The following is a 26,585-nucleotide window of genomic DNA, read 5'->3' as shown; positions in this document are numbered from 1 at the left end:
CTTCCGCTGGTGCAGGTGGCCATTGGGCTGATGGGCTGAGGGTCCCTCTGCCCTCACTGTGCATCCTTGCAAAGAGACAGTTCTCAGCTGGCCCGGGATAACTAACAGTCAGGGGCTAGTGCTTGTCAAATGCATTTGGGTCCCACCTGGGGTTAGGACCATATCTCGGTTTAAAGGAATACATTTGAGGTTCTCTCTCTAGGGGCCCATCCACTCCTTTTCAAATACTGCCCCTGAAGTGTGCACCACACTTCACAGTTTAGAGACCTCGCTATTCCCAATCTTCCATTCCAGGACATTTTCCAGACAGAGGTGGCTCCCAAGCCTGGAACAGGGAAGGTGGATCATGAAACAACAAATCTGAGAGGTAAGGCGAGATCTTCTCCTGGACTCAGGAAGCCTAGCCTTTGAGTGTTTTTTCTCAATCTTCCCGGAAATCTTCTATATTACAAAGTTTTTCCACTGCTCCTCCAGGCAGATTTTTAATAATCTCAGAGTTCTTGCTGTCAGAGGCACAGTCCAAATTTACAGGGCGTAAAAATATCCCCAGGATTTAGCGGGCTCCTCGGAGGTACTTTTCGCTGTGTTTGGGTTGCACGTCCTTCTCAAGGGGTTCAGGCTGCAGCGAGAGGGATGACAGTGAGCTCGGGGGACACGTGATAAACCCCGGGGCAGGCTGGCCACGAATGTGTCCTTCTCAGGGAAGGTCGAGACCTGGCTGCCTCAGCATCAGGACCTGATTCAGGGGCTAGGCATCCCTTCTCCTCCGAGTGTCCCCGGGAGGTCCACATGGGCCAGCATCACGGTCTCTAAAGGTGACCACAATGCAGAGACCGAGGAAACCCAGACACGGCACCTAGAGCCAGACCCACGTGCACTCCAGACCACTTCCACAACGGAGCACCCAAGACCTGGGTCGGGGGACAGAAGAACAGGGGCTACATCCAAATCTGCAGCCCAGCACGAGAGCATTTTTTCTGCAAGGATGCCTGATTCAGAGCAGTCTTCTCGCTTCCTTAACTCTCCGATGACCCTGTAAGGATCAGAGCCCTTGGAGGTGGGCACAGACCCAGCTCAAACTGCCCTCCAAGACCAGCTTCTTGGTTCAAAACGTCTTAGGAAGCAAGGTGGACGCTGGTATTTCTTGAAAGGAAAATCCCGTCTCCAGCCCCTCCTCTGAGTCCTCCCCCACCTCCTTGCTGGAACTTACAGGACGAGATGTAAGGATACATAGGCGCCGAGCTGTTCTGGGTCCAGGCTAGGGAAGCCTTTCCTTCATCCTCCCCTATCTGGTGACTTCTGGGCTGCTCACCGACTCACCCGGGGCCTCCCTTTCTCCACACCATGTCTCTAAGCAGCCGCCCCAGGCTGAGGCCCCAGGACCCCCAGGGGAGGCTCTCGCCATCCCCTACTGGCCACTGCCCTCCCTCTCCGGCTCACTGTCACGCGTCATCTTCCGATAGCAATTCCCTAGAGCAGGTGCCTCGTGAGCTGCCCGCACTGCAGACCCGGGAATCCCTTGACTCCGTCCCCATCCTATCCAGTCAATCTCCAGTTTCACTCCTCTGATCTCTCTGGGATCCCTCATCGTCTCTCCTGGGACAGCCTGGTCCAGCCTCCTCCATCTCAATGGGCACACCACATGCAGACAGAATGAGCTTTGCAAAAAGCAAATCAGACTCTGTCGCTCCCCTGCTCGATGCCCTCTGGGAAGCTCCTCCAGCTCTTGGGGTGACCCCCAAGCCCCCAACCTGGTCTCCCAGGCCCAGGAGATTTGGTCCCAGCCGCCAAGCTCTCACCACCACTTCCCAGCACACTCCCCTCCCCAGGAGCCCAAAAGTTTGTTTCAATGTCCACCTTCTAGGCACTCAACGTTCCCTGATCGACTAAGGCCCCTTCCTCCATCCTTTAGGTGCCACTGCACCTGCGCCGCCCTTAAGAGCTCTGTCCTAACCTCAGATGCTCCAAGTACAGTAGGGGGTCTCTCCTGCCTCTGACTATGGACTGTGGACTCAGGGCACGCCTTCTCGTCCTCTGGCCCCTGCCCACGCACTGTCCCCTCAGCAGAGGCAGCGCTCATGGAGAGCGGCCCGACAACGCCTGAATTCCACCCTAAGAGCTGAAAACGCAACTCCTGGATCTGTTCTGGTTTCCACAGGGGACAGCTGAGTGCCAAGCCACCTCAGGCCAGATTTGTTTTTTGGTTTGTTTGTTTTATAAGTTTATTTATTTTTATTTACTTTTTGTTTATTTTTGGCTGCACTGGGTCTTCGTTGCTGCACGCAGGCTTTCTCTAGTTGTGGCGAGTGGGGGCTACTCTTCGTTGCAGTGCGCGGGCTTCTCATTGCGGTGGCTTCTCTTGTTGTGGCGCACGGGCTCTAGGCGTGCGGGCTTCAGTAGTTATAGCACGCGGGCTCAGTAGTTGTGGCACACGGGCTTGGTGGCTCCGCGGCATGTGGGATCTTCCTGGACCAGGGCTCGAACCCGTGTCCCCTGCATTGGCAGGCGGATTCTTAACCACTGCATCACCAGCAAAGTCCCCAGATTTGTTTTAAGGAATAATTACATACAGTAAAAGGCACATATCTAACGTTTGGACCAATGTGTTCACCTGAGAAACCCACCCCCCAGTCAGGATACCAGAGGTTTCCCTCGGGCCCCTCTCCAGCCCAACCTGTCTCCTCCTGGGCTGGCGGTGAGAATGGAAGAATCAAGCCCTTGGCCCTAGGTGGGCCCCACAGGCCCGGGGCAAGCAGGGTTTGCCAGGACCTCTGGGTGTCATCCTCTCCTCACCTTAGCACACCTAGTACCTGCAGGAGACACCAGCCGCTCTAGCTCCAACCCACAGAAGGCTGGGTCCCCGGGGCCCGGCCAACTTCACAACTGGCCCAGTCTCGTCCAGCCGTTTGGAAACAAGCCTCACAGACACATACATGCAGGCACGTGTATATACAGACACATGTAAGGCATCACTAGGCTCTGGTCACCCTGTACCATCTTCTTGTGACGCCTCCAACTCCAGGCCCCGACACCCATGTCGCCTCCACGTTTGGGGGCCGCATCACCGCTCCCCCTGCCACCTCCCCTCTCCACCACCCCACCTGCCAGCGCCCCCAATCCTGCTCCGCCTCACTGCCCACCCAGGCCTCCCTCTGGGATTCCGCAGGCAGAACCAGGATTAAAAAGGAGCTGAGGGCCCTGCCCACCCCGCACCTCTCACCATGCTTGGCCTCTCTGTGCTCCAGCCCGGCCCCCTCTGCCACTCGCACCACTCCCTGTGCCACAGGGTCTTTGCACGTGCAGTTCTGGTCTCTCTCTGCTTTGCCTAGTTAACTCCTGGGCACTCTCTCCTCAGGTCTCACCCCACAGGTCCGGGAGGAAGGCCTCTGCATTTTCTGGGGCAGCCTGAGGACCCCGTAGCCCCAGCCCGCGAACAGGTGAGGCCCGGAGTCTTGCTCAGGGCCCTGCAGCCCTGGCAGAACCAGAGCTGGGCGGCTCAGGCTCGCACAACCTGAAAGCCGTCTGGCAGTCCCCACCCATGATAGGCCCTCAAGGAAGGGGCGTGCCTATTTCTGCCAGTTCTCCCTGCTTCTCAGAGATCTCTGCAGACACAGGGTGTCGGGCCTGGGCCCCTGGTGTGTTTGTCCACAGGTTCTGGCAGCCTGGAGAGGGCATGACCCCCTCCCCCCTCCCCCCTGCACCTCTCCACCAAGCCTCAGACACAGTGATCTCCATGCGGACATGTGAGTCTTTCAACTCCGACGACACTAAACGTTTGGGGACGTGAGCTCTGGTGTCAGCCTCAGCTTTGGGATACTGTCCATGGTGCCTCTCTCTGCCTCAGTCTGTAAGCCAGGGTGCTGAGCATTAACGACAGCTACCCTGGCTCTTTAACATACCTCAGCTCAGCACAGCCTCACAGCAACCCTGAGAGGCAGGTGCTATTATTACCTCCGTTCTCTATGTGAGAAAACCGAGGCAGCCTCCAAGAGGGGCCCCAGTGATCCTGCCTCCTGGTATTCATGCCCCATGTAGTCCCCTTTCCAAGTGCGAGGTGACCCAGTGACTTCTGATGAGGACAATATAACAAAAGTCATGGCATGTTATCTGCAAGATGAAGTTACCAAAAGATGGTGCTTTCCATCTCAGGTGCCCAATCTCTCTCTCTCTCATTGGAACATCTTACTCTGGGGGAAGCCAGCTGCCAGGTGTGGTAGCCCTGGTGACTGGTCCATGAGATGCCTCCAGCCAACAGCCAGGAGAGTGAGCTCGGAAGCACAGCCTCCCCCAGTCGAGCCTTCGGGTGAATGTAGCCCCAACTGACCCACCCTGAGCCTGAGAACCCAGATCCCTGACTCTCAAAAATGGTTAGCCAATAAATATATATTGTTTCAAACTTCTAAGTTTGGGGGTAATTTGTTACACAGCCATAGCTAACTAATACAGAGGCCTAGAGAGATTGAGTGAGCTGTCCCAAGTCACCCAGCCATGAATCCAGGACTGCCAGACCCCGGACCTGTGCCTGTAGCTCCTACCTGACAAAGCCCCCTCTTCTCTGTGTCAGCTTAAGGGGCTGTTCCGAGCACACGAGTCATGCAAGCAGTTACAAGGGCAAATGCTCCCCCAAAGTCACCCACCATCGGCAGTACCAGGAGAAAGGCCCACCTGTTGTCGAAGAAGGCACGGACGATTTTGGATCGGATCGGGTTGAGCTCCAGGTCAGGGATGTTGTTGAAGTTCTCCTTGCTGGGTACCAAGGAGGGGGCACACCGGGAAAAGAGTGAGAAAAGAAAGCAGACGTCAGAGAGCATGTTCATCACTTCTCAAGCTGTGTTTTTTTATCCTGAGCAGACTCCACGAGAACAGTCCAGAATGAGACAGGACTGGAATGTGCTGCACCGGTCTGTCTCCTCCTCTAACCTCTGGACTGGCAGGACCACAGAGGGTCTGGAGGCTCAGAGATGCCCCTGTGAATCTGATAAACGTCCTAGACATCCACCCCCAGGAAGATGCAGCGACACAAGATCTGCACCCCATTCCGAGGGGTCAGAGAACCCAGGCAGGGAAACCCTCAGTTGGCCCTTCTGGAATCAGAGAAGCAGGATGCTGGCTTGGAGCTTTGGAAGACAGTGTGGCAGGTCCTCAACAAGTGAGAAACATGGAGTTACCATGTGACCCAGGGATTCCACTCCTAGGTATATAGCTGGGTATGTCCCTAGAGAAATGAAAACATTCATCCACATAAAAATTTGCCCATGAATATTCATAGAAGCATTCTTCCCAACAGCCATAAAGTAGAAACACCCCAAATGTCTGCCAACAGATAACTGGATAAATATGGTCTATCCATATAAGAGAATATTATTCAGCCACAGAAAGGAATGAAATACAGATACAGGCTACAACATGGACGGACCTTAAAGACACAGTGCTAAGTGAAAGAAGCCAGACACAGAAGACCACATAGCGTATGATTTCATTCATATGAAATGTTCAGAATAGATCAATCCATAGAGACAGAAAGTAGCTTAGTGGTTGCCAGGGGCTGGGGGATTGGGAGTGATGGGGAATGGGAATGGTGTCTAAAAGGTATGGGGATTCTTTTGCGGATGATGAAAATGTAAAATTGACTGTGGTGATGGATGCATAACTCTGTAAACATACTAAAAGCCATTGCATTGCACATCTTAGTGGGTGAATTGTAGGATATGTGAACTGTATTTCAGTAAAGCTGTTTAAAAAAAGAGAGAGAGAGAGGGACCTCCCTGGTCGTCCAGTGGTTAAGACTCCACGCTTCCACTGCAGGGGGCGTGGGTTCCATCCCTGGTCTCCCTGCTCGGGGAACAAGATCCTGCATGCCAAACAGCAGCACGGCCAAAAAAAAAGAGAGAGAGAGAGAGAGGAGAGACGCTTGCAGGAGAGGGTGAATTTCAAACACAGCCACTCTGTTGCTGGGTCCTAGAGGCTGTGAGTTTGCAGGCGTGGAGGCAGATAAGTCCCTCACCTACCTGACCTTCCCGCATAAGGCCATCCTTTGTTCTCGGAATCTGCTTCCAGCTCCCTGGACTTCAACGGGCAGTGGCCTTGGAAGGGACCCAGGGCACAGGCTGGTAATTCCGGAGAATAAGGGGGCACGCCCAGTGGGGAGGAGGAGGAAGGATATTAGCCACTTAAAACGAGGATGTCCAGGGGCCCTCAGATTCAGAACTCGAAACTAGCACCAACCCATGCTGGGAAGGAGGAAGTGCCACATATACGGAGAATTCAGCACTGTCAGAGTTGGAAGGTTCTGTAATCACACAGCTGACCCCTGTCCTGCCCCCACCTTACAGATGGGGAGGCTGCGGCTCAGGGAGGAGAAGCAGGACCTGCCTGGGGCCCGGACGCCTCCGTGTTCTCTCCATCTCTGTGTGTTTCAGCCTCTCCCCATCCCCCAGTGCTCCCAGCTTGGCCCGCTTGCAGCACTTGGCCAAACTCAGGAGCAGGCATCAGTGGACGCCAACATTTTAGATTCCTGACGGCCCAGTTCTAAAGGGGGCGACACAGAGCAGCTGGCCTGCAGCAATGGAGTATTTATTTGGCCATAAAAAAGGAATGAAGTACTGACCCATCCTACAACACAGATGAACCTCAAAAGCATGAACCTTATTTCACCACTTAGCAGTGAAAGAAGACACACAAAAGGCCACATAGTGTATGATTCCATTTATATGAAATGTCCAGAATGAGCAAATCCATAGAGACAGAAAGCAGACTGGTGGGTGCCAGGGGCTGGGGGATAGTTAATGGCTCGTAGGCACAGGGCCTCTTTTGGGCGTGATGAAAATATTCTAAAATTGATTGTAGACTTTAAGTGGGCGAACTGTGTCGCATGTGAATTATATCTCAATGAGGCTGTTTTAAAATATCCCTAAACTATTTTTAAAAACCAAAAAGCAAAGAACCACTGCACTATGGCTCCATCGATATAAAGAACAAAAAGTGAGATGCTAACCTGTGCAGGTTCACGGTCAGCTGTCTCCGGGAATGGTGACTAGGAGGGAGCATGTGGGGGCTCTTGGGGCTGAGGATGTTGTGCTCTTGCTCTGGGTTTGGGGCCACGGGTGTGTTCAGTCTGTGAAAGATCATCTCACTGCCCCCGTCACTTTTCTCCATGCACATGACAGTCGCCCCACACTGGCACAGGCCCCCATCCTCCCCTTCTTCCTGGTGAGTGGGAAGCAGCCACAGGAGGAAACAGACAGAAACCCCAGAGCCCCCAGGATGGGAACAGGTCAAGTCAAAGGGGCCACGTGGAGCTTGAGAGGGGATCTGGGGAGAAGGGAAAGGAAGCGAGCAACTGCTAGTTAGCACGAGACCCCCAAGCCCTCTTTGGCTTTCACTGGCCAGGGGTCTTGGCTACTGCTAACTCTTCCTCAGCCTCAGTCTCCTCATCTGTGAAGTGGGCACAGCCTCTGGAGTCAGACTTGGGTTCTACCAGCTCTGCTACCTGGGACAAGTGACTTAGCCTCTCTGAGCCTCCGTTCGCTCCTCTACACACAGGAGCCTCAGGCGGCTGTCGCTCTCAGCACGGTGCCTGGTGAAGAGCAAGGGCTCCATGGATGGAGGTCTTCAGGCATCCGAGAGCACGGGGACAGGACTCTCGTCTCCACAGCACCACATCCCAGCACCACATCCTCAAGGCCTTGCACAACTGAGGGTTGCACAGGGACTCAAATCACGGCGTGTGGACCGAACAGCTGAGCAGAAGGGACGGCGGGTGTGGGCAGGGCACCTGGCCCCCAGGCTCTGCTCCTTCCCCAGGCATCCACACCCTTTGGTGCCCCCAGGAGTCCTCAGTCTGCAGATCCTTGGAGAGCATCGCAACCCCGCTCTGCCTTGGCGAGTCCTGGAAGGGGCTCTCAGAGGAGTTTTGTCCCAGGGCTGCTGGAAGGACCACATCTGGGGACACGCCTGGGAAGTAGGCTGGTTAATTCCCCAGGAGGGAACAGAGGCCAAAAATGGGGAAGCTGCAGGTTCTAGGGGGACTGGGAGACACCCGGTCCCCATGCTTGTGAAGGTGGCAGGAAGGGCCCCCCTGGCACCATGACATCCCACAAAGGGCCAGAGGGACCCTGGCTGACTTGGGTGGGAGAGCAGACAGCAAGGTCCCAGGAGGAGGATAGAGGCAGAAGGACCTCGAAGAGCCCGACTGTGTGTCTGGAGGAGAAAATTAACAACAAAAAAGAAGTCTGACCTCCCACTGACAGAGGTGAGACAGATGCCAGGAATCGAACTGGGGACACAGTGTCTTTGGGTCCTGGCCGCACAGCCCCTGGCAGGTCTGTGCAGGTGTCTTTGAAGCCTAGCTGCCTTTCTCCATAAGCTAGAACCACACTGTCCCTCCCCACGGGCACCTTACTGACTCTCCAAGCCTCAGTTTCCTCATCTATGAATTGCGTACAGACCAAGCACCACCCCCCAATATCAAAGGGGAAGTGAAGTCAAGTACACCTGGGGGCCGGTCCAGGCTCCACTCCTGACCAGGCATGTGGTCCTGGGTGAGCCGCTGCATGTCCCAGAGCCTTGATTTCTCATCTGTAAAATGGAGATTGTGGAAATATCCCAGCAGGATCATGGGGTTAATGAAATGATTAAATGAGATAAACACAGGTAAGGTGCTTAGCATAATGCCTGACACGCAGTGAGATTGTCATTTTAAAATGATGATGATGATGATGGTGATAATTATAACAGCAGCTGCAGCTAACCTTCTACGTACTCCCAAGGTGTCAGGTACTGTTCTGAGAGCTCTACATTATTATCCTACAAGGTAAGAACATATTTCCACCTTACAGATGAGGAAACCGAGGCAGAGAGGTGAAGAAATGTCTTACTGCTAAGAACGACACCCCTGACTTAGGTGGCACATGGAAGCTCCAGCCCGGAAGCAGCTTCTCCTAAGGGGCGCGGGGAGGGGGACCAGGACTTTCCTGCCAGGATCTTTTGTGCAAAGGCATGTGGATGGGAGAACCACCTGGTGCAAGTAGGGAATTCTTGGGAATTCCCTGGCCGTCCAGTGGTTAGGACTTGGTGCTTTCACTGCCATGGCCCGGGTTCAATCCCTGGTTGAGGAACTAAGATCCTGCAAGCCACGTGGTGCAGCCAAAAAAAAAAAAAAAAAAAAAAAAAAAAGCAGGGAGTGAGGGCAGACAGCAGAAGCAAGAAGAACTACAACCCTGCAGTCTGTGGAACAAAAACCACATCCACAGAAAGACAGACAAGATGAAAAAGCAGAGGGCTATGTACCAGATGAAGGAACAAGATAAAACCCCAGAAAAACAACTAAATGAAGTGGAGATAGGCAACCTTCCAAAAAAGAACTCAGAATAATGATAGTGCAGATGATCCAGGACCTCAGAAAAAGAATGGAGGCAAAGATCGAGAAGATGCAAGAAATGTTTAACAAAGACCTAGAAGAATTAAAGAACAAACAGAGATGAACAAAACAATAACTGAAATGAAAAATACACTAGAAGGAATCAATAGCAGAATAACTGAGGCAGAAGAACGGATAAGTGACCTGGAAGACAGAATGGTGGAATTCACTGCTGCGCAACAGAATAAAGAAAAAAGAATGAAAAGAAATGAAAACAGCCTAAGAGACCTCTGGGACAACATTAAACGCAACAACATTCGCATTATAGGGGTCCCAGAAGGAGAAGAGAGAGAGAAAGGACCCGAGAAAATATTTGAAGAGATTATAGTTGAAAACTTCCCTAACATGGGAAAGGAAATAGCCACCCAAGTCCAGGAAGCGCAGAGAGTCCCATACAGGATTAACCCTAAGCAGAAATATGCCAAGACACATAGTAATCAAATTTGCAAAAATTAAAGACAAAGAAAAATTATTGAAAGCAGCAAGGGAAAAATGACAAATAACATACAAGGGAACTCCCATAAGGTTAACAGCTGATTTCTCAGTAGAAACTCTACAAGCCAGAAGGGAGTGGCATGATATACTTAAAGTGATGATAGGGAAGAACCTATGACCAAGATTACTCTACCCGGCAAGGATTTCATTCAGATTCAACGAAGAAATCAAAAGCTTTACAGACAAGCAAAAGCTAAGAGAATCCAGCACCACCAAACCAGCTCTACAAAAAATGCTAAAGGAACTTCTCTAAGTGGGAAACACAAGAGAAGAAAAGGACCTACAAAAACAAACCTAAAACAATTAAGAAAATGGTAATAGGAACATACATATCAATAATTACCTTAAACGTGAATGGATTAAATGCTCCAACCAAAAGACACACGCTTGCTGAATGGATACAAAAACAAGACCCATATATATGCTGTCTACAAGAGATCCATTTCAGACCTAGGGACACATACAGACTGAAAGTGAGGGGATGGAAAACATATTCCATGCAAATGGAAATCAAAAGAAAGCTGGAGTAGCAATACTCATATCAGATAAAACAGACTTTAAAATAAAGAATGTTGCAAGAGACAAGGAAGGACACTATATAATGATCAAGGGACCAACCCAAGAAGAAGATATAACAATTATAAATATATATGCACCCAACATAGGATCACCTCAATACATAAGGCAACTGCTAACAGCTATAAAAGAGGAAATTGACAGTAACACAATAATAGTGGGGGACTTTAACACCTCACTTACACCAATGGACAGATCATCCAAAATGAAAATTAATAAGGAAACACAAGCTTTAAATGACACAACAGACCAGATAGATTTAATTGGTATTTATAGGACATTCCATCCAAAAACAGCAGATTACACTTTCTTCTCAAGTGCGCACAGAACATTTTCCAGGATAGAGCACATCTTTGGTCACAAATCAAGCCTCAGTAAATTTAAGAAAATTGAAATTATATCAAGCATCTTTTCTGACCACAACACTATGAGATTAGAAATCAATTACAGGGAAAAAAATGTAAAAAACACAAACACATGGAGGCTAAACAATACGTTACTAAATAACCAAGAGATCACTGAAGAAATCAAAGAGGAAATCTAAAAATACCTAGAGACAAATGACAATGAAAACACGACGATCCAAAACCAATGGGATGCAGCAAAAGCAGTTCTAAGAGGGAAGTTTATAGCTATACAAGCCTACCTCAAGAAACAAGAAAAATCTCAAATAAACAATCTAACCTTACACCTAAAGGAACTAGAGAAAGAAGAACACACAAAACCCAAAGTTAGCAGAAGGAAAGAAATCATAAATATCAGAGCAGAAATAAATGAAATACTAACAAAGAAAACAATAGCAAAGATCAATAAAACTAAAAGCTGGTTCTCTGAGAAGATAAACAAAATTGATAAACCATTAGCCAGACTCATCAAGAATGAGGGAGAGGACTCAAATCAATAAAATTAGAAATGAAAAAGGAGAAGTTACAACAGACACCACAGAAATACAAAGCATCCTAAGAGACTACTACAAGCAACTCTATGACAATAAAATGGACAAACTGGAAGAAATGGACAAATTCTTAGAAAGGGATAACCTTCCAAGACTGAACCAGGAAGAAATAGAAAATATGAACAGACCAATCACAAGTAATGAAATTGAAACTGTGATTAAAAATCTTCCAACAAACAAAAGTCCAGGACCAGATGGCTTCACAGGTGAATTCTATCAAACATTTAGAGAAGAGCTAACACCCATCCTTCTCAAACTCTTCCAAAAAATTGCAGAGGAAGGAACACTCCCAAACTCATTCTATGAGGCCACCATCACCCTAATACCAAAACTAGACAGATACTACAAAAAAAGAAAATTACAGACCAATATCACTGATGACTATAAATGTAAAAATCCTCAACAAAATACTAGCAAACAGAATCCAACAACACATTAAAAGGATCATACACCATGATCAAGTGGGATTTATCCCAGGAATGCAAGGATTCTTCAATATATGCAAATCAATCAATGTGATACACCGTATTAACAAACTGAAGGAGAAAAACCATATGATCATCTCAATAGATGCAGAAAAAGCTTTTGGTAAAATTCAACACCCATTTATGACAAAAACTCTCCAGAAAGTGGGCATAGAGGGAACCTACCTCAACATAATAAAGGCCATATATGACAAACCCAGAGCAAACATCATTCTCAATGGTGAAAAACTGAAAGCATTTCCTCTAAGATCAGGAACAAGACAAGGATGTCCACTCTCACCACTATTACTCAACATCGTTTTGGAAGTCCTAGCCACGGCAATCAGAGAAGAAAAAGAAATAAAAGGAATACAAATTGGAAAACAAGAAGGAAAACTGTCACTGTTTGCAGATGACATGATACTACACATAGAGAATCCTAAAGATGCCACCAGAAAACTACTAGAGCTAATCAATGAATTTGGTAAAATTGCCAGATACAAAATTAATGCACAGAAATATCTTGCATTCTTATACACTAATCATGAAAAATCTAAAAGAGAAATTAAGGAAACACTACCATTTACCATTGCAACAACAAGAATAAAATACCTAGGAATAAACCTACCTAGGGAGACAAAAGACCTGTATGCAGAAAACTATAAGACACTGATGAAAGAAATGAAAGATGATACCAACAGATGGAGAGATATACCATGTTCTTGGATTGGAAGAATCAATATTGTGAAAATGACTATACTACCCAGAGCAATCTACAGAGTCAATGTAATCCCTATCAAATTACCAATGGCATTTTTTACAGAACTAGAACAAAAAATCTTAAAATTTGTATGGAGACACAAAAGACCCTGAAAAGTCAAAGCAGTCTTGAGGGGGAAAAACGGAGCTGGAGGAATCAGACTCCCTCACTTCAGACTATACTACAAAGCTACAGTAATCAAGACAATATGGTCCTGGCACAAAAAACAGAAATATAGATCAATGGAACAAGATAGAAAGCCCAGAGATAAACCCACGAACCTATGGTCAACTAATCTATGACAAAGGAGGCAAGGATATACAATGGAGAAAAGACAGTCTCTTCAGTAAGTGGTGCTGGGAAAACTGGACAGCTACATGTAAAAGAATGAAATTAGAACACTCCCTAACACCATACACAAAAATAAACTCAAAATGGATTAGAGACCTAAATGTAAGACCGGACACTATAAAACTCTTAGAGGAAAACACAGGAAGAACACTCTTTGACAAAAATCACAGCAAGATCTTTTTTGATCCACCTCCTAGAGTAATGGAAATAAAAACAAAAATAAACAAATGGGACCTAATGAAACTTAAAAGCTTTTGCACAGCAAAAGAAACCATAAACAAGATGAAAAGACAACACTCAGAATGGGAGAAAATATTTGCAAACAAATCAACGGACAAAGGATTAATCTCCAAAATATATAAACAGCTCATGCAGCTCAATATTAAAAAAAACGAACAACCCAATCCAAAAATGGGCAGAAGACCTAAATAGACATGTCTCCAAAGAAGACACACAGATGGCCATGAAGCACATGAAAAGCTGCTCAACATCACTAATTATTAGAGAAATGCAAATCAAAACTACAATGAAGTATCACCTCACACCAGTTAGAATGGGCATCATCAGAAAATCTACAAACAACAAAGGCTGGAGAGGGTGTGGAGAAAAGGGAACCCTCTTGCATTGTTGGTGGGAATGTAAATTGATACAGCCACTATGGAGAACAGTATGGAGGTTCCTTAAAAAACTAAAAATAGAATTACCATATGACCCAGCAATCCCACTACTGGGCATATACCCAGAGAAAACCATAATTCAAAAAGACACATGCACCCCAATATTTATTGCAGCACTATTTACAGTAACCAGGTCATGGAAGCAACCTAAATGCCCATCGACAGATGAATGGATAAAGAAGATGTGGTACATATATACAATGGAATATTACTCAGCCATAAAAAGGAACGAAAATTGGGTCATTTGTAGAGACGTGGATGGATCTAGAGACTGTCATACAGAGTGAAGTAAGTCAGAACGAGAAAAACAAATATCGTATATTAACGCATATATGTGGAACCTAGAAAATGGTACAGATGAACCAGTTTGCAGAGCAGAAATTGAGACACAGATATAGAGAACAAACGTATGGACACCAAGGGGGGAAAGCGGCAGGGGCTTGGGGGGTGGTGGTGTGATGAATTGGGCGATTGGGATTGACATGTATACACTGATCTGTATAAAATTGATGACTAATAAGAACCTGCTGTATAAAAAAATAAATAAAAGAATAAAAAAAAAAAGCAGGGAACTCTTGGCGCTTCTCAAACATGAACTTGCACACGAATCCTGGGGATCGTGGTAAATCGTTCTGATTCAATAGTCCTGTAAAGGCCAGTTTCAGTCTCATTTTCCTTCTTCCCCTCCCGCCCCCAGGTGCCCATGGGGCTGGTTGAACCAGCTCAGCCAAAGGCCTCCCTGCCACCCGTGGGAACAGCTCTGCTTCACCCTGAGCCCAGGGCTGGGGCCGGAGCTGACACACGGTGGCCAGTGGTCCAGCAATGTTGCCCCAGTGACCAGCAGACCGGGGTCTACCCAGGAGGGATCCAGGGGCACACAGCTTCTGTGGGTTTACAACTTTCTCCCTCGAGTCCCCCTCATGTTTCCTGTGCCAGGCTGAGTACTCTGTGAGCTCAGCCATGTTTAATCACCCTCACATCCCAACGATGGGCGATGCCAATGACCCCACCATTTTACAGGCAAGAAAATGAGGCCCAGAGAGGGGAAGTGACTAAGCCATCGTCACACAGCTAGTAGAAGAGCTTTGAAGCCGGCTCTCACCACCCCATGCACTTCCTCACACTTGCTATTTCCTTCGAGTTGTAGTTTTTAATTTAAAGAGAGAGAACGAGAGAGATCTTCATAGGGCATCTGATCCCACCCAGCCCCGAGAGGCCCCATCCGGGACCCAGAAAGAGGGCAAGACAAGTGTCCAGCCCACAAAGGAAGGAAAGACTGAAAAACCACGAAGGAGGGTGGGCCGGGCACTTCCTCCTGCCTTGTGGTGTGGGTTGGTTTCCGGCGGCTTTGAGGCTCAGCTCAACTGCAAAGTTCTCTCTGCAAGTTTGGGGCGGATTCTCAGCCTGGAGCCCCGGCCTCCCTGCTCTCTGCTGGTCCAGGGCTTCCCACGTCAAGGAAAGCCACGGGGCTCTCTCCTCTGCAGGCCGCATGCCCTACACTCCCGGACCCCCTCCCTGCACTCAGTGTTGAGCTTGTGATAGTTAAACAGCGGGGAAACTGGGGGCCCACAGGGGCCCAGGAAGGAAGGAGCACGTCTCACCTAGCGTGTGTCTTGCCAGGCAGTGCCGAGCCGCTCGAAGTGCAGTGTCTGGACCAGTAGTGGCAGCGGCACCCGGGAGCTTGCGAGAAATGGAGGGTCTTGGCTGGGCCCAACCAGCTGACTCAGAACCTGCATTTCACCTCGATCCCCAGGAGCTGTACGCGAGTTTGTGTTTGAGAAGCTCTGAGAATTCCCTACTTGCACCAGGCGGTTCTCCCATCCACATGCCTTTGCACAACAGATTCCGGCAGGAAAGCCCCGGTCCCCCCACCCCCGGACAAATGTCTCTTCCAGAAGCTGAAGCAGCATCAGCGATGTGATTCCTCCCCGCACGCGCTTCCCGCCCTGCCCCCCACCGCTGCTCCATGCTCGGCCCGGCCGCACCCCAATACCGGTCACGTACTCAGTACAGGGGGAGCGACAGGTATTGCAGCACCTTCCAAGTGGCAGACCCTGTCCTGCGTGCTGGCTTCAGCAGCGATGGGACAGACATGATCCCTCCTGGGGTTCCAGTGGGGGAAATGATAGAGACAGAAAACGGAGGGACTTCCCCGGCGGCCCAGGGGTTAAGACTCTGCCTTCCAGTACAGGAGGCGTGGGTTCGGTCCCTGGTTGGGGAACTCAGATCCCACATGCCGTGGGGTGTGGCCAAAAACTTAAAAAAGAAAAAGAAAATGACACTTAAGAGTTAATGGTATCAAAGTCACATTGGCTAAAGAAGGAAAACAACACACTTTTGAAAAAAAAAGAAAAAAGAAAAGAAAACGGAGCATCTCAGGCAGTGAGAAGCGCTTCGCAGACACACCGAGCACACTGGGGATGGATGAGACCGCAGGGAGCTGGTGCAAGTCTCCGTGGGCTGGTCCGGGAAAGGCCTCACGGTGAAGGTGACACGTGAGCACAGACCCGCAGGAGGCGAGTGCTCAACCCCAGGGGACACCTGGCAACGTCTGGAGACATTTCTGGCTGTCACACTGCGAAAAGGTGCTACAGGCAGCCAGGGATGCGGCTCAACATCCTACAACATACATGACAGGCCCCCCCACCCCCAACAAGAATGATCCAGCTCCAAGCGCCAGTGGAAAGCCTACTCTGGGGAAAAGCATTTTAGAAAGAAGGAACGGTGCGTGTTAGAGCCCTGAGGCAGGAACAGTAAGAACGTCCACGCGGCTGGAACAGAAGGAGTAAAAGGCAGATGGTCAGGAGATCGGAGGGGTGGTGGGCACAGGGATCTGCAGGACACGCACTGACCAGGCGGCTCTGACTTTATTCTCCTCGGTGAGATGAAACATTCTTAGCAGAGAAGTGCCATTTTCGGAGTCCACCCCCACCACGCATCACTGTGGGTCTGTATGAGGGCGGGGCAGGGAGAACAGGAGCAGGAGGTCTTGGGGGGTGTGTGGCTGCTACGATAACCCAGGTGAGAGAGGATGGCAGCCTGGATGGGAGGTCTGGGGTGGGGGGCGACAGGGGGCTTTGCCCTGGGACGCGTTAAGCGTGAGATGCCTTCGGGACATCAAGGGGACGGGCAGGGGCTAGGCGAGTCTGGAATTCAGAGGAGATGGCCCAGCCGGAGATACAAATTAGGCAGTTAATATCCAGGTGGTATTCTGAGCCAGCACTGAGTCTTTTATTTCGGGTCCTTCCTACGGCCAAGACGGGCCTCCGTGATCTGCCCCCAACTCTCCAGTCCCCTCCTCACTGGGGCTGACGGAGCTCGGTCCCACCTCCGCCCGCAGCATCCTTCCCTCTTCCCTCCACACACCGGCCCCTTCTCTCCATGCTGCTCTCAGCCTCAGGGCGGCCACCTCAGAGGGGCCTTCACCGACCACCTGTCCCAAGGTCCTTCTCCACATGGTGGTCCCAAGGGATGCACCCTCTCTGCCCCGTTTCCCTCGTCACTGTATATAACGAGCTGGCTTATACACTAGTTACCTTGCTCACACTCACACGCACACACCTGAACAGAAGCCCCCCCCCCCCCCCGAGGAGCAGAGGGAGCCTCACTTCTCATTCGGTCTCCTCGGCACTGGAACCCGCCAAGGAAGATCCTAACACCCGCTTTTGTAAAGCAAGGACTGAGTCAAGTATTAATCGTCCTGGGAAAAGAATCTGTTAAAAAAATTTTTTTTATGTGAGTCCTCTAAATCTAGGACCATTTAGGAAGCTTCTTCCTGCTCTGGGGGACACCTGGGCACCCTTTCACACCAAACTGGTGCCTTCATGGGTCCCCTTCTCACATCTGACCTCACACGGTCACCTGAGCAGGTGTGAGAGCCCCGGGGCCACTCACACCTGCTGTTTCCTGGGCAGTTTTACAAGTAACTGCGGGTTTTTCTTTTTAAGTGAATGTGTATCATGCTAGCTGAGGCTTTAAAGGGAGTCCTGGTAAACTCCTGGAATACGTTAAATACTGACAGTGAAATAGCCTCAGCATCTAGGTGGGGCCTCAATTCTTTCACTGTTGTGAGTACTTCTTAAAAAAAGAAAAAGTTCTGTGAAAAATGCCAGTGGTAGTTTGATAGGAATTGCATTGAATCTGTAGATTGCTTTGGGTAGTAGAGTCATTTTCACAATGTTGATTCTTCCAATCCAGGAACATGGTATATCTCTCCATCTATTTGTATCATCTTTAATTTCTTTCATCAGTGTCTTATAATTTTCTGCATACAGGTCTTTTGTCTCCTTAGGTAGGTTTATTCCTAGATATCTTATTCTTTTTGTTGCAATGGTAAACGGGAGTGTTTTCTTAATTTCACTTTCAGATTTTTCGTCATTAGTGTATAGAAATGCAAGCGATTTCTGTGCATTAATTTTGTATCCTGCTACTTTACCAAATTCATTGATTAGCTCTAGGAGTTTTCTGGTAGCCTCTTTAGGATTCTCTATGTATAGTATCATGTCATCTGCAAATAGTGACAGCTTTACTTCTTCTTTTCCGATTTGGATTCCTTTTATCTACAGATTCAATGCAATTCCTATCAAACTACCACTGGCATTTTTCACAGAACTAGAACAAAAAATTTCACAATTTGTATGGAAACACAAAAGACCCCGAATAGCCAAAGCAATCTTGAGAACGAAAAATGGAGCTGGGGGAATCAGGCTCCCTGACTTCAGACTATACTACAAAGCTTCAGTAATCAAGACAGTTTGGTACTGGCACAAAAACAGAAATATAGACCAATGGAACAGGATAGAAAGCCCAGAGATAAACCCACACACATATGGTCACCTTATCTTTGATAAAGGAGGCAAGCATATACAGTGGAGAAAAGACAGCCTCTTCAATAAGTGGTGCTGGGAAAATTGGACAGGTACATGTAAAAGTATGAAATTAGAACACTCCCTGACACCATGCACAAAAATAAACTCCAAATGGATTAAAGACCTAAGTGTAAGGCCAGACACTATCAAACTCTTAGAGGAAAACATAGGCAGAACACTCTATGACATACATCACAGCAAGATTCTTTTTGACCCAGCTCCCAGAGAAATGGAAATAAGAACACAAATAAACAAATGGGACCTAATGAAACTTAAAAGCTTTTGCACAGCAAAGGAAACCATAAACAAGACCAAAAGACAACCCTTAGAATGGGAGAAAATATTTGCAAATGAAGCAACTGACAAAGGATTAATCTCCAAGATTTACAAGCAGCTCATGCAGCTCAATAACAAAAAAACGAACAACCCAATCCAAAAATGGGCAGAAGACCTAAATAGACATTTCTCCAAAGAAGATATACAGATGGCCTACAGACACATGAAAGAATGCTCAACATCATTAATCATTAGAGAAATGCAAATCAAAACTACAATGAGATATCATCTCACACCGGTCAGAATGGCCATCATCAAAAAATCTAGAAACAATAAATGCTGGAGAGGGTGTGGAGGAAAGGGAACACTCTTGCACTGTTGGTGGGAATGTAAATTGATACAGCCACTATGGAGAACAGTATGGAGGTTCCTTAAAAAACTACAAATAGAACTGCCATACGACCCAGCAATCCCACTACTGGGCATATACCCTGAGAAAACCATAGGTCAAAAAGTGTCATGTACCACAATGTTCATTGCAGCTCTATTTACAATAGCCAGGACCTGGAAACAACCTAAATGTCCATCGACAGATGAATGGATAAAGAAGATGTGGCACATATATACAATGGAATATTACTCAGCCATAAAAAGAAATGAAATGGAGGTATTTGTAATGAGGTGGATGGAGTTAGAGTCTGTCATACAGAGTGAAGTAAGTCAGAAAGAGAAAAACAAATACAGTATGCTAACACATATATACGGAATCTAAGGAAAAAAAAAAAAAAGGCCATGAAGAACCTAGTGGCAAGACGGGAATAAAGACACAGACCTACTAGAGAATGGACTTGAGGATATGGGGAGGGGGTGGGGTGAGATGTGACAGGGTAAGAGAGTGTCATGGACATATATACACTACCAAATGTAAAATAGATAGCTAGTGGGAAGCAGCCGCATAGCACAGGGAGATCAGCTCGGTGCTTTGTGACCACCTAGAGGGGTGGGATGGGGAGGGTGGGAGGGAGGGAGATGCAAGAGGGAAGAGAAATGGGAACATATTGTATATGTATAACTGATTCACTTTGTTATAAAGCAGAAGCTAACACACTATTGTAAGGCAATTATACTTCAATAAAGATGTTAAAAAAAAAAAAAAAAAAAAAGAAAAAGTAAATCCTTAGTTATTTGACAGGTTAAAAAACAAAGCGACTGGGTTAAAAAGTGACTTCATTTGGGGAAAAGCAATGTGATCACAGTGGTTCAGGGCTCTGGCTATTCCAACAGCCGGCCCTGCTGTGGGACCTTAACCTTCTTAGCCTCAGTTTCTTGATCTGACAAATGGGGTAATGGTGTGAACTTCAGAGGGTCCCCGAGACCCTCGAGACCACACAGCTAACAGCTAACCTCTCACTGGATAAAGCCATGAGAGGCACGGCCGAGGGATGCAAAACAAGCCCTGGAGTTAGGACTTTTGCTAACGTCTGGCCCATCAGAATGCTGCTTGGCGCTTTGGTGGCGCTGGACAGTGGGCAACTGCATCCTTTTTCTTCCCCGTGTGCATCTGTGGTTGCGTTCATCCCGGGAATCACTCCACATGTGGTGGCTTGATGCAGCTAAAAATATTTTTGTAATGCAGCTCTATCTAATCAGGCACCCTCCTGGCCCCCATCACTAGATTTGAAGGATTCCATCGCATCTATTTCTGGGGGTTGGTGAACCTGCCAGAGCACTATCAGGAAGTCAAAGGCTGCTGTTTAAAACATTTGATGCTTAAGGGACCCCACTAAAGAAAGAAAGAGTTCAAGAAGCCATTATTGTATTTTCTTCACTGTCTAAAATCAGCATTGTTTAACGAGCTTATTTATGGAAGGTCTTCCCTGTTAGAAGAAAAGCTTTTGAGGACAGAAGTCTCTGCATATTAGGTGCTCAATTAATGAGTCAGATGAACATTTTCTATCCAAGCATTTTTCATCAAGAGGCCTCAGAACAGAGCGCTTTGTGATCAGGGTGGATTCAGGTTTGGGGGGTCCAGAAACACATATAATCTGCGGGGGCCCTCTTAAAGAAAAAGAATTCAGCATTAGGAATTCTTTAAAAAGTCAGTTGCTGGGCCTTGTAAGGAACCCATACAGAGTGGGGCCCTGAGCGCTGGCTTTGAAAGCCTCAGGGTAAACTCGCCTCTGGATGTCCTTACATGATTTTTCAGAAAAAGAGGGGACATGACCAGATATGGGTAGGAAGTGGTGGGTTAAAATTAAAGACAATTTTCGCAATTTTTACCCCATAGGATTTTTTTAAAAGCTATATTCAACTTATTAAAGTCATACATTCAGAAACCTGGGCTTCCCTGGTGGCACAGTAGTTGAGAATCCGCCTGCCAATCCAGGGGACATGGGTTCGAGCCCTGGTCCGGGAAGATCCAACATGCCACGGAGCAACTAAGCCCGTGCGCCACAACTACTGAGCCTGTGCTCTAGAGCCCGTGAGCCACAACCACTGAGCCCGCGTGCCACAACTACTGAAGCCCATGTGCCTAGAGCCCATGCTCCGCAACAAGAGAGGCCACTGCAGTGGGAAGCCCGCATATTGCAATGAAGAGTAGCCCCCACTCGCCGCAAATGGAGAAAGCCCAAGCGCAGCAACGAAGACCCAATGCAGCCAAAAATAAATAAATAAAATAAATAAATTTATAAAAAATAAACAAATAAATTCAGAAACCCAGTTCTTCATTAAGCTTTTAAACGCAACGTACAAGTCCTACTAGCCTATGTATAAATGCTGCAGGTGTCAATGGTCACTTTTAAGGGGCTTTCTGTACTGGAAGTATTCTGAAGTTCCCCCATGGGTCCCTAGTAAGCTCTCGGGCACCTTTGTTCTCTGAGAGGGAGGGGGCAGAGGGGCCACATCCCACACCCCTCCCAGACTGGGGTACTGGGGGCCTTGCTCAGGGGACCCCAGTCAACGACTTTCACAAATCTTGACACTAAAGAAACAAAGCTCTTTTCTATGCTCCAAAACCCCAGCGTGGCCCAGGGCCTCCTGGATGTTCCCCTGGACATGTCCAGGGATCAGAGAGGTTGAAGGCCCAGCCTGGGGTCACACAGGAATCCCTTTGCAGAATGGGGACCATATCACAGTCCAGGGCCGCTCATCCCTTCTGCCCGGGGAGAACATGCAGGAAAGCCTAGGAGGACTGGAAAAACTGCCCCATCGCCCTTCTCCAGGCCCTGGAGGGTGGATTAGGATTAGGCAAAGCAGTTGCAGGGGACTGAGAAGAGGTCCTTCCTGCAGGCCTGTTTGCATAAGCGCTGCAGTCGAGTGGTGTTACCTCCTTCCTGCACGCTGGGCCGGGCTATCACTGTGTATAGCTGACACTACCCACCCAGCAGAGACTGCAGACACTGCAGCAGGCGCTGTGGTGTTGGGAATGATACCCCCCCATCCCAGGATGGTAAGGGCGGAGGGTCCTCAGAGAGCAGAGCAGGGAGACGGAGGCCCTCACGGGACACTCGCAAGTCAAAGCCATGCCCCCAGCTTCCTTACAGAGGGATTTCAGCACCGGGTTCAAATCAGCTCCTCCACTTACGAGCTGTGTGACCAGGAGCCAGGTACGTGACCTGCCCGAGCCTTACTTTCACATGTGTCAAACGGGGAGAATAGGTGTTCCTACCACTAACTGTGGGGTTGTATAAGGCGGAAGTAGCAGGCTGTGCAGCACAAAACATGCTGAAACAATAGCTTCTACCTGTGAACAGTCCCCATGTGCCAGGCCCCCAGATAAATTATTTTACCAGGAATATATAAACCCTGTGAGGGAAAGACTACTAGTAACAACAGGTCTCATCTATACCATGCTCGATGGATTATAGAGAACTCTTCTAGTCAATATGCTCACTCACTTGTTCCTCACTTCTTTGCTCTCTCATTCATTCATTCATTCAATCAATCGATCAACTACTCCCAGAGCATCCACCCTGTTACAAGCCCTGGACTCAGCACCAGAGCCAGGGGAAGAGACCCAGTTCCTGCCCCGCAAGGGGCCGATAGTCTGTTGCAGGGGATGGGTGGCAGGAAGGGGGGCAGTTACAACTCTGTGCTGTAAATGTTGGGCTGGGGCACCCCCAGGAGGAATCTGTGGGGGTTAGGAGGTAGGAGGGTGTCTTGGAGGAGGTGGTGTCCACACTGAGACCTCAGCAAAGCAAAACCCAGCAGCTGAAGACCCTGGTGGACCCTAGCTAAAGAGCATGGACATGACGTTGACTGGGGAGCCCCCGAGGGCTCGGGAGCAGGGGATGCTCACTGGGTCCAGGTAGATATAATCAGGGCTTGCTCAAGGGCAGGGGTGGAAAGGGCAATGCATATGGTGCTCCCAGGAGTGGGTGTACAGGAGATTCGTAAGTGGGATGCAGGGTGGCGGGCAGAGTCACCAGCTCAAACCTTCCCAAGTCCTGGCTTGACCTACGAGGCATGGGAAATAGGAGGCTGCACATGGACCACTCAGCACCTGGGGGTGGATAGCACCACCTATCCAAGCCTGGAGGGCAAACAGGGTGCCATCCCCAGATTCTAGGCACCTCACCAAGACTGCCCATGACAGTTAAAAATGCAGAGTCCCAGGCACCACTACGGTCCTGTGAATCAAAACCTGTGTTTTAGCAAGATACCCAGGTGATTTGCACATACACTCATGCTGGGAAAGAACCAGTGTTGACTATTCACAATAGCAAGACATGGAAACAGCCTAAATGTCCATCAACAGATGAATGGATAAGGAAGATGTAGAACATATACACAATGGAATACTACTCAACCATAAAAATGAATGAAATAATGCCATTTGCAGCAACATGGGTGGACCTAGAGATTATCATATTAAGTGAAGTAAGTCAGAAAAAGACAGATACCATATGATATCACTTATATGTGGAATCTAAAACATGACACAAATATACTTATCTATGAAACAGAAACAGACACACAGACATAGAGCACAGACTCGTGGCTGCCAAGGGGGAGGGGGTTGGGAGCGGGAGGGATTGGGAGTTTGGGGTTAGCACATGCAAACTATTATATACAGAATGATTGGAAGGGAAGAGGTAAAGTTGTCACTATATGCAGATGACATGACACTATACATAGAAAACCTTAAGGACTCCACACAAAAACTAGTAGATCTGATAAATGAATTCAGCAAACTAGCAGGATACAAGATTAACATTCAGAAATCAGTTGCATTTCTTTACACTAACAATGAAATATCATTAGAAAGGGAATGTAAAAAAATAATAACTTTTAAAATCACACCAAAAACAACAAACAAAAAAAAACCCTAGGAATAAACCTGACCAAAGAGGTGGAAAGACTTATACGCTGAGAACTATAAAACATTAATAAAAGAAATTAAAGAAGATTCAAAGAAATGGAAAGATAGCCCATGCTCTTGGAGTGGAAGGATTAATATTGTTAAAACGCCAATACTACCCAAAGCAATCTACAGGTTTAATGTAATCCCTATCAAATTACTCATGACATTTTTCACAGAACTAGAATAATCCAAAAATTTACTTGGAACCATAAAAGACACAGAATTGCCAAAGCAATGCTGAGAGAAAAAAAAAAAAAACAGGAGGCATAACTCTCCCAGACTTCAGGCAATACTACAAAGCTACAGTAATCAAAACAGTGTGGTATTGATACAAAAACAGACAAACGAATCAACAGAACAGAATAGAGAATCAGAAATAAACCCAACGCTTATGGTCAATTAATCTTCAACAAAGGAGGCAAGAATATAAAATGGGAAAAAGTCTCTTCAGCAAGTGGTACTGGGAAAGTTGGACAGCTGCATGTAAATCAATGAAGTTAGAACACACCCTCACACCATGCACAAAAATAAACTAAAAAATGGCCTGAAGACTTAAACATAAGACATGACACCATAAGACTAGAAGAGAGCATAGGCAAAACATTCTCTGACATAAATCATACCAACGTTTTCTTAGGTCAGTCTCCCAATGCAATAGAAATAAAACAAAAATAAACAAATAGGAACTAATCAAACTTACAAGCTTTTGCACAGCAAAGAAAACCATTTTAAAAAAATGAAAAGACAACCTACGGAATGGGAGAAAATACTTGCAAATGATGTGACCGACAAGGGCTTAATCTCCAAAATATACAAACAGCTCAAACAACAACAAAAAACCAAGCAACCCAATCCAAAAATGGGCAGAAGACCTAAATAGACATTTCTCCAAAGAAGACATACACATGGCTAGTAGTTACATGAAAAGCTGCTCAACATCACTAATTATTAGAGAATGCAAATCAAAACTACAATGAGGTATCACCTCACACCAGTTAGAATGGGCATCATCAGAAAATCTACAGACAACAAATGCTGGAGAGGGTGTGGAGAAAAGGGAACCCTCCTACACTGTTGGCAGGAATGTAAGTTGGTGCAGCCACTATGGAAAACAGTATGGAGGTTCCTCAGAAAACCAAAAACAGAATTACGATATGATCCAGCAATCCCACTACTAGGCATGTACCTGGACAAAACTATAATTCAAAAAGATACATACACCCCTATGTTCATAGCAGCACTGTTCACAATAGCCAACACATGGAAACAACCTAAATGTCCATCAACAGATGAATGGATAAAGAAGATGTGGTACATATATACACTGGGATATTACTCAGCCATAAAAAAGAATGAAATGATGCCATTTGCAGCAACATGGATGGACCTAGAGATTACCATACTAAGTGAAGTCAGTCAGAAAGAGAAAGACAAATACCATACGATATCACTTATATGTGGAATATAAAATATGGCACAAATGAACCTATCTACAAAACAGAAACTGACTCACAGATATAGAGAACAGACTTGTGGTTGCTGAGGTAGAGGGAAGGATTGGGAGTTTGGGGTTAGCAGATGCAAACCAGTATATACAGGATGGATAGACAACAAGATCCTACTGTATAGCACAGGGAACTATATCCAATCTCCAGGGATAAACCATAATGGAAAAGGATATGAAAAAGAATGTAGGGACTTCCCTGGTAGCGCAGTGGTTAAGACTCCACGATCCCAATGCAGGGGGCCCAGGTTTGATCCTGGTCAGGGAACTAGATCCCACGTATATGCCACAACTAGGACTTCACATGCCACAGCTAAGGAGCCCGTGGGCCGCAACTACGGAGCCCTCCTGTGCAACCAAATAATAAAATAAAATTTAAAAAAGATTAATCAGAAAATAACTTTAAAAAAAGTCTGTATATATGTGTATAATTGAGTCACTTTGCCATACAGCAGAAATTAACACAACTTTGTAAACCAACTATACTTCAATTAAAAAAATAATGGATAAACAACAAGGTCCTACTGTATAGCACAGGGAACTATATTCAATACCCTGTAATAAACCATAATGAAAAAGAATATATATATGTACAGCTGAATCACTTTGCTGTACAGCAGAAATTAACAGAACATTGTAAAACAACTATACTTCAATAAAATTAAGAAAAAGAAAAAAAAAGAACCAGTGTAGAGCTCAACGTTTCCGTACATCCTTGCAAAGGCCCATGAGGGGCCCCCTGGACAACATAGTCAGGGCTCCAATGCTGGAATCTCAAAGTGGGAGGGGCCTCCACCAGCACTGCCACCTCCTGCTCACACAGCATCTGTGCTCCCCACCTCCACTCCAGCCCTATAATCAACGGCCGCTGCTTGG

At 47.3% G+C, this 26,585-nt stretch overlaps 1 protein-coding gene across 6 annotated transcripts in view; it reads right to left on the bottom strand.

The window, feature by feature from the left end:
- Positions 1 to 26,585, bottom strand: part of TESC (tescalcin) — a 95,789-nt gene that overhangs the window by 39,382 nt on the left and 29,822 nt on the right. For all 6 annotated transcript variants that reach the window (XM_059895551.1, XM_059895546.1, XM_059895547.1 and 3 more), the window contains exon 3: positions 4,666 to 4,746. In XM_059895551.1, coding sequence (XP_059751534.1) covers positions 4,666 to 4,746 — 81 coding nt within the window. The remainder of the gene's footprint in view (positions 1 to 4,665; positions 4,747 to 26,585) is intronic.

The sequence above is a fragment of the Balaenoptera ricei genome, chromosome 14 (assembly GCF_028023285.1).
Source record: "Balaenoptera ricei isolate mBalRic1 chromosome 14, mBalRic1.hap2, whole genome shotgun sequence".
Lineage (NCBI taxonomy): Eukaryota > Metazoa > Chordata > Mammalia > Artiodactyla > Balaenopteridae > Balaenoptera > Balaenoptera ricei.
This window is presented reverse-complemented; position numbering and strand designations above follow the sequence as displayed.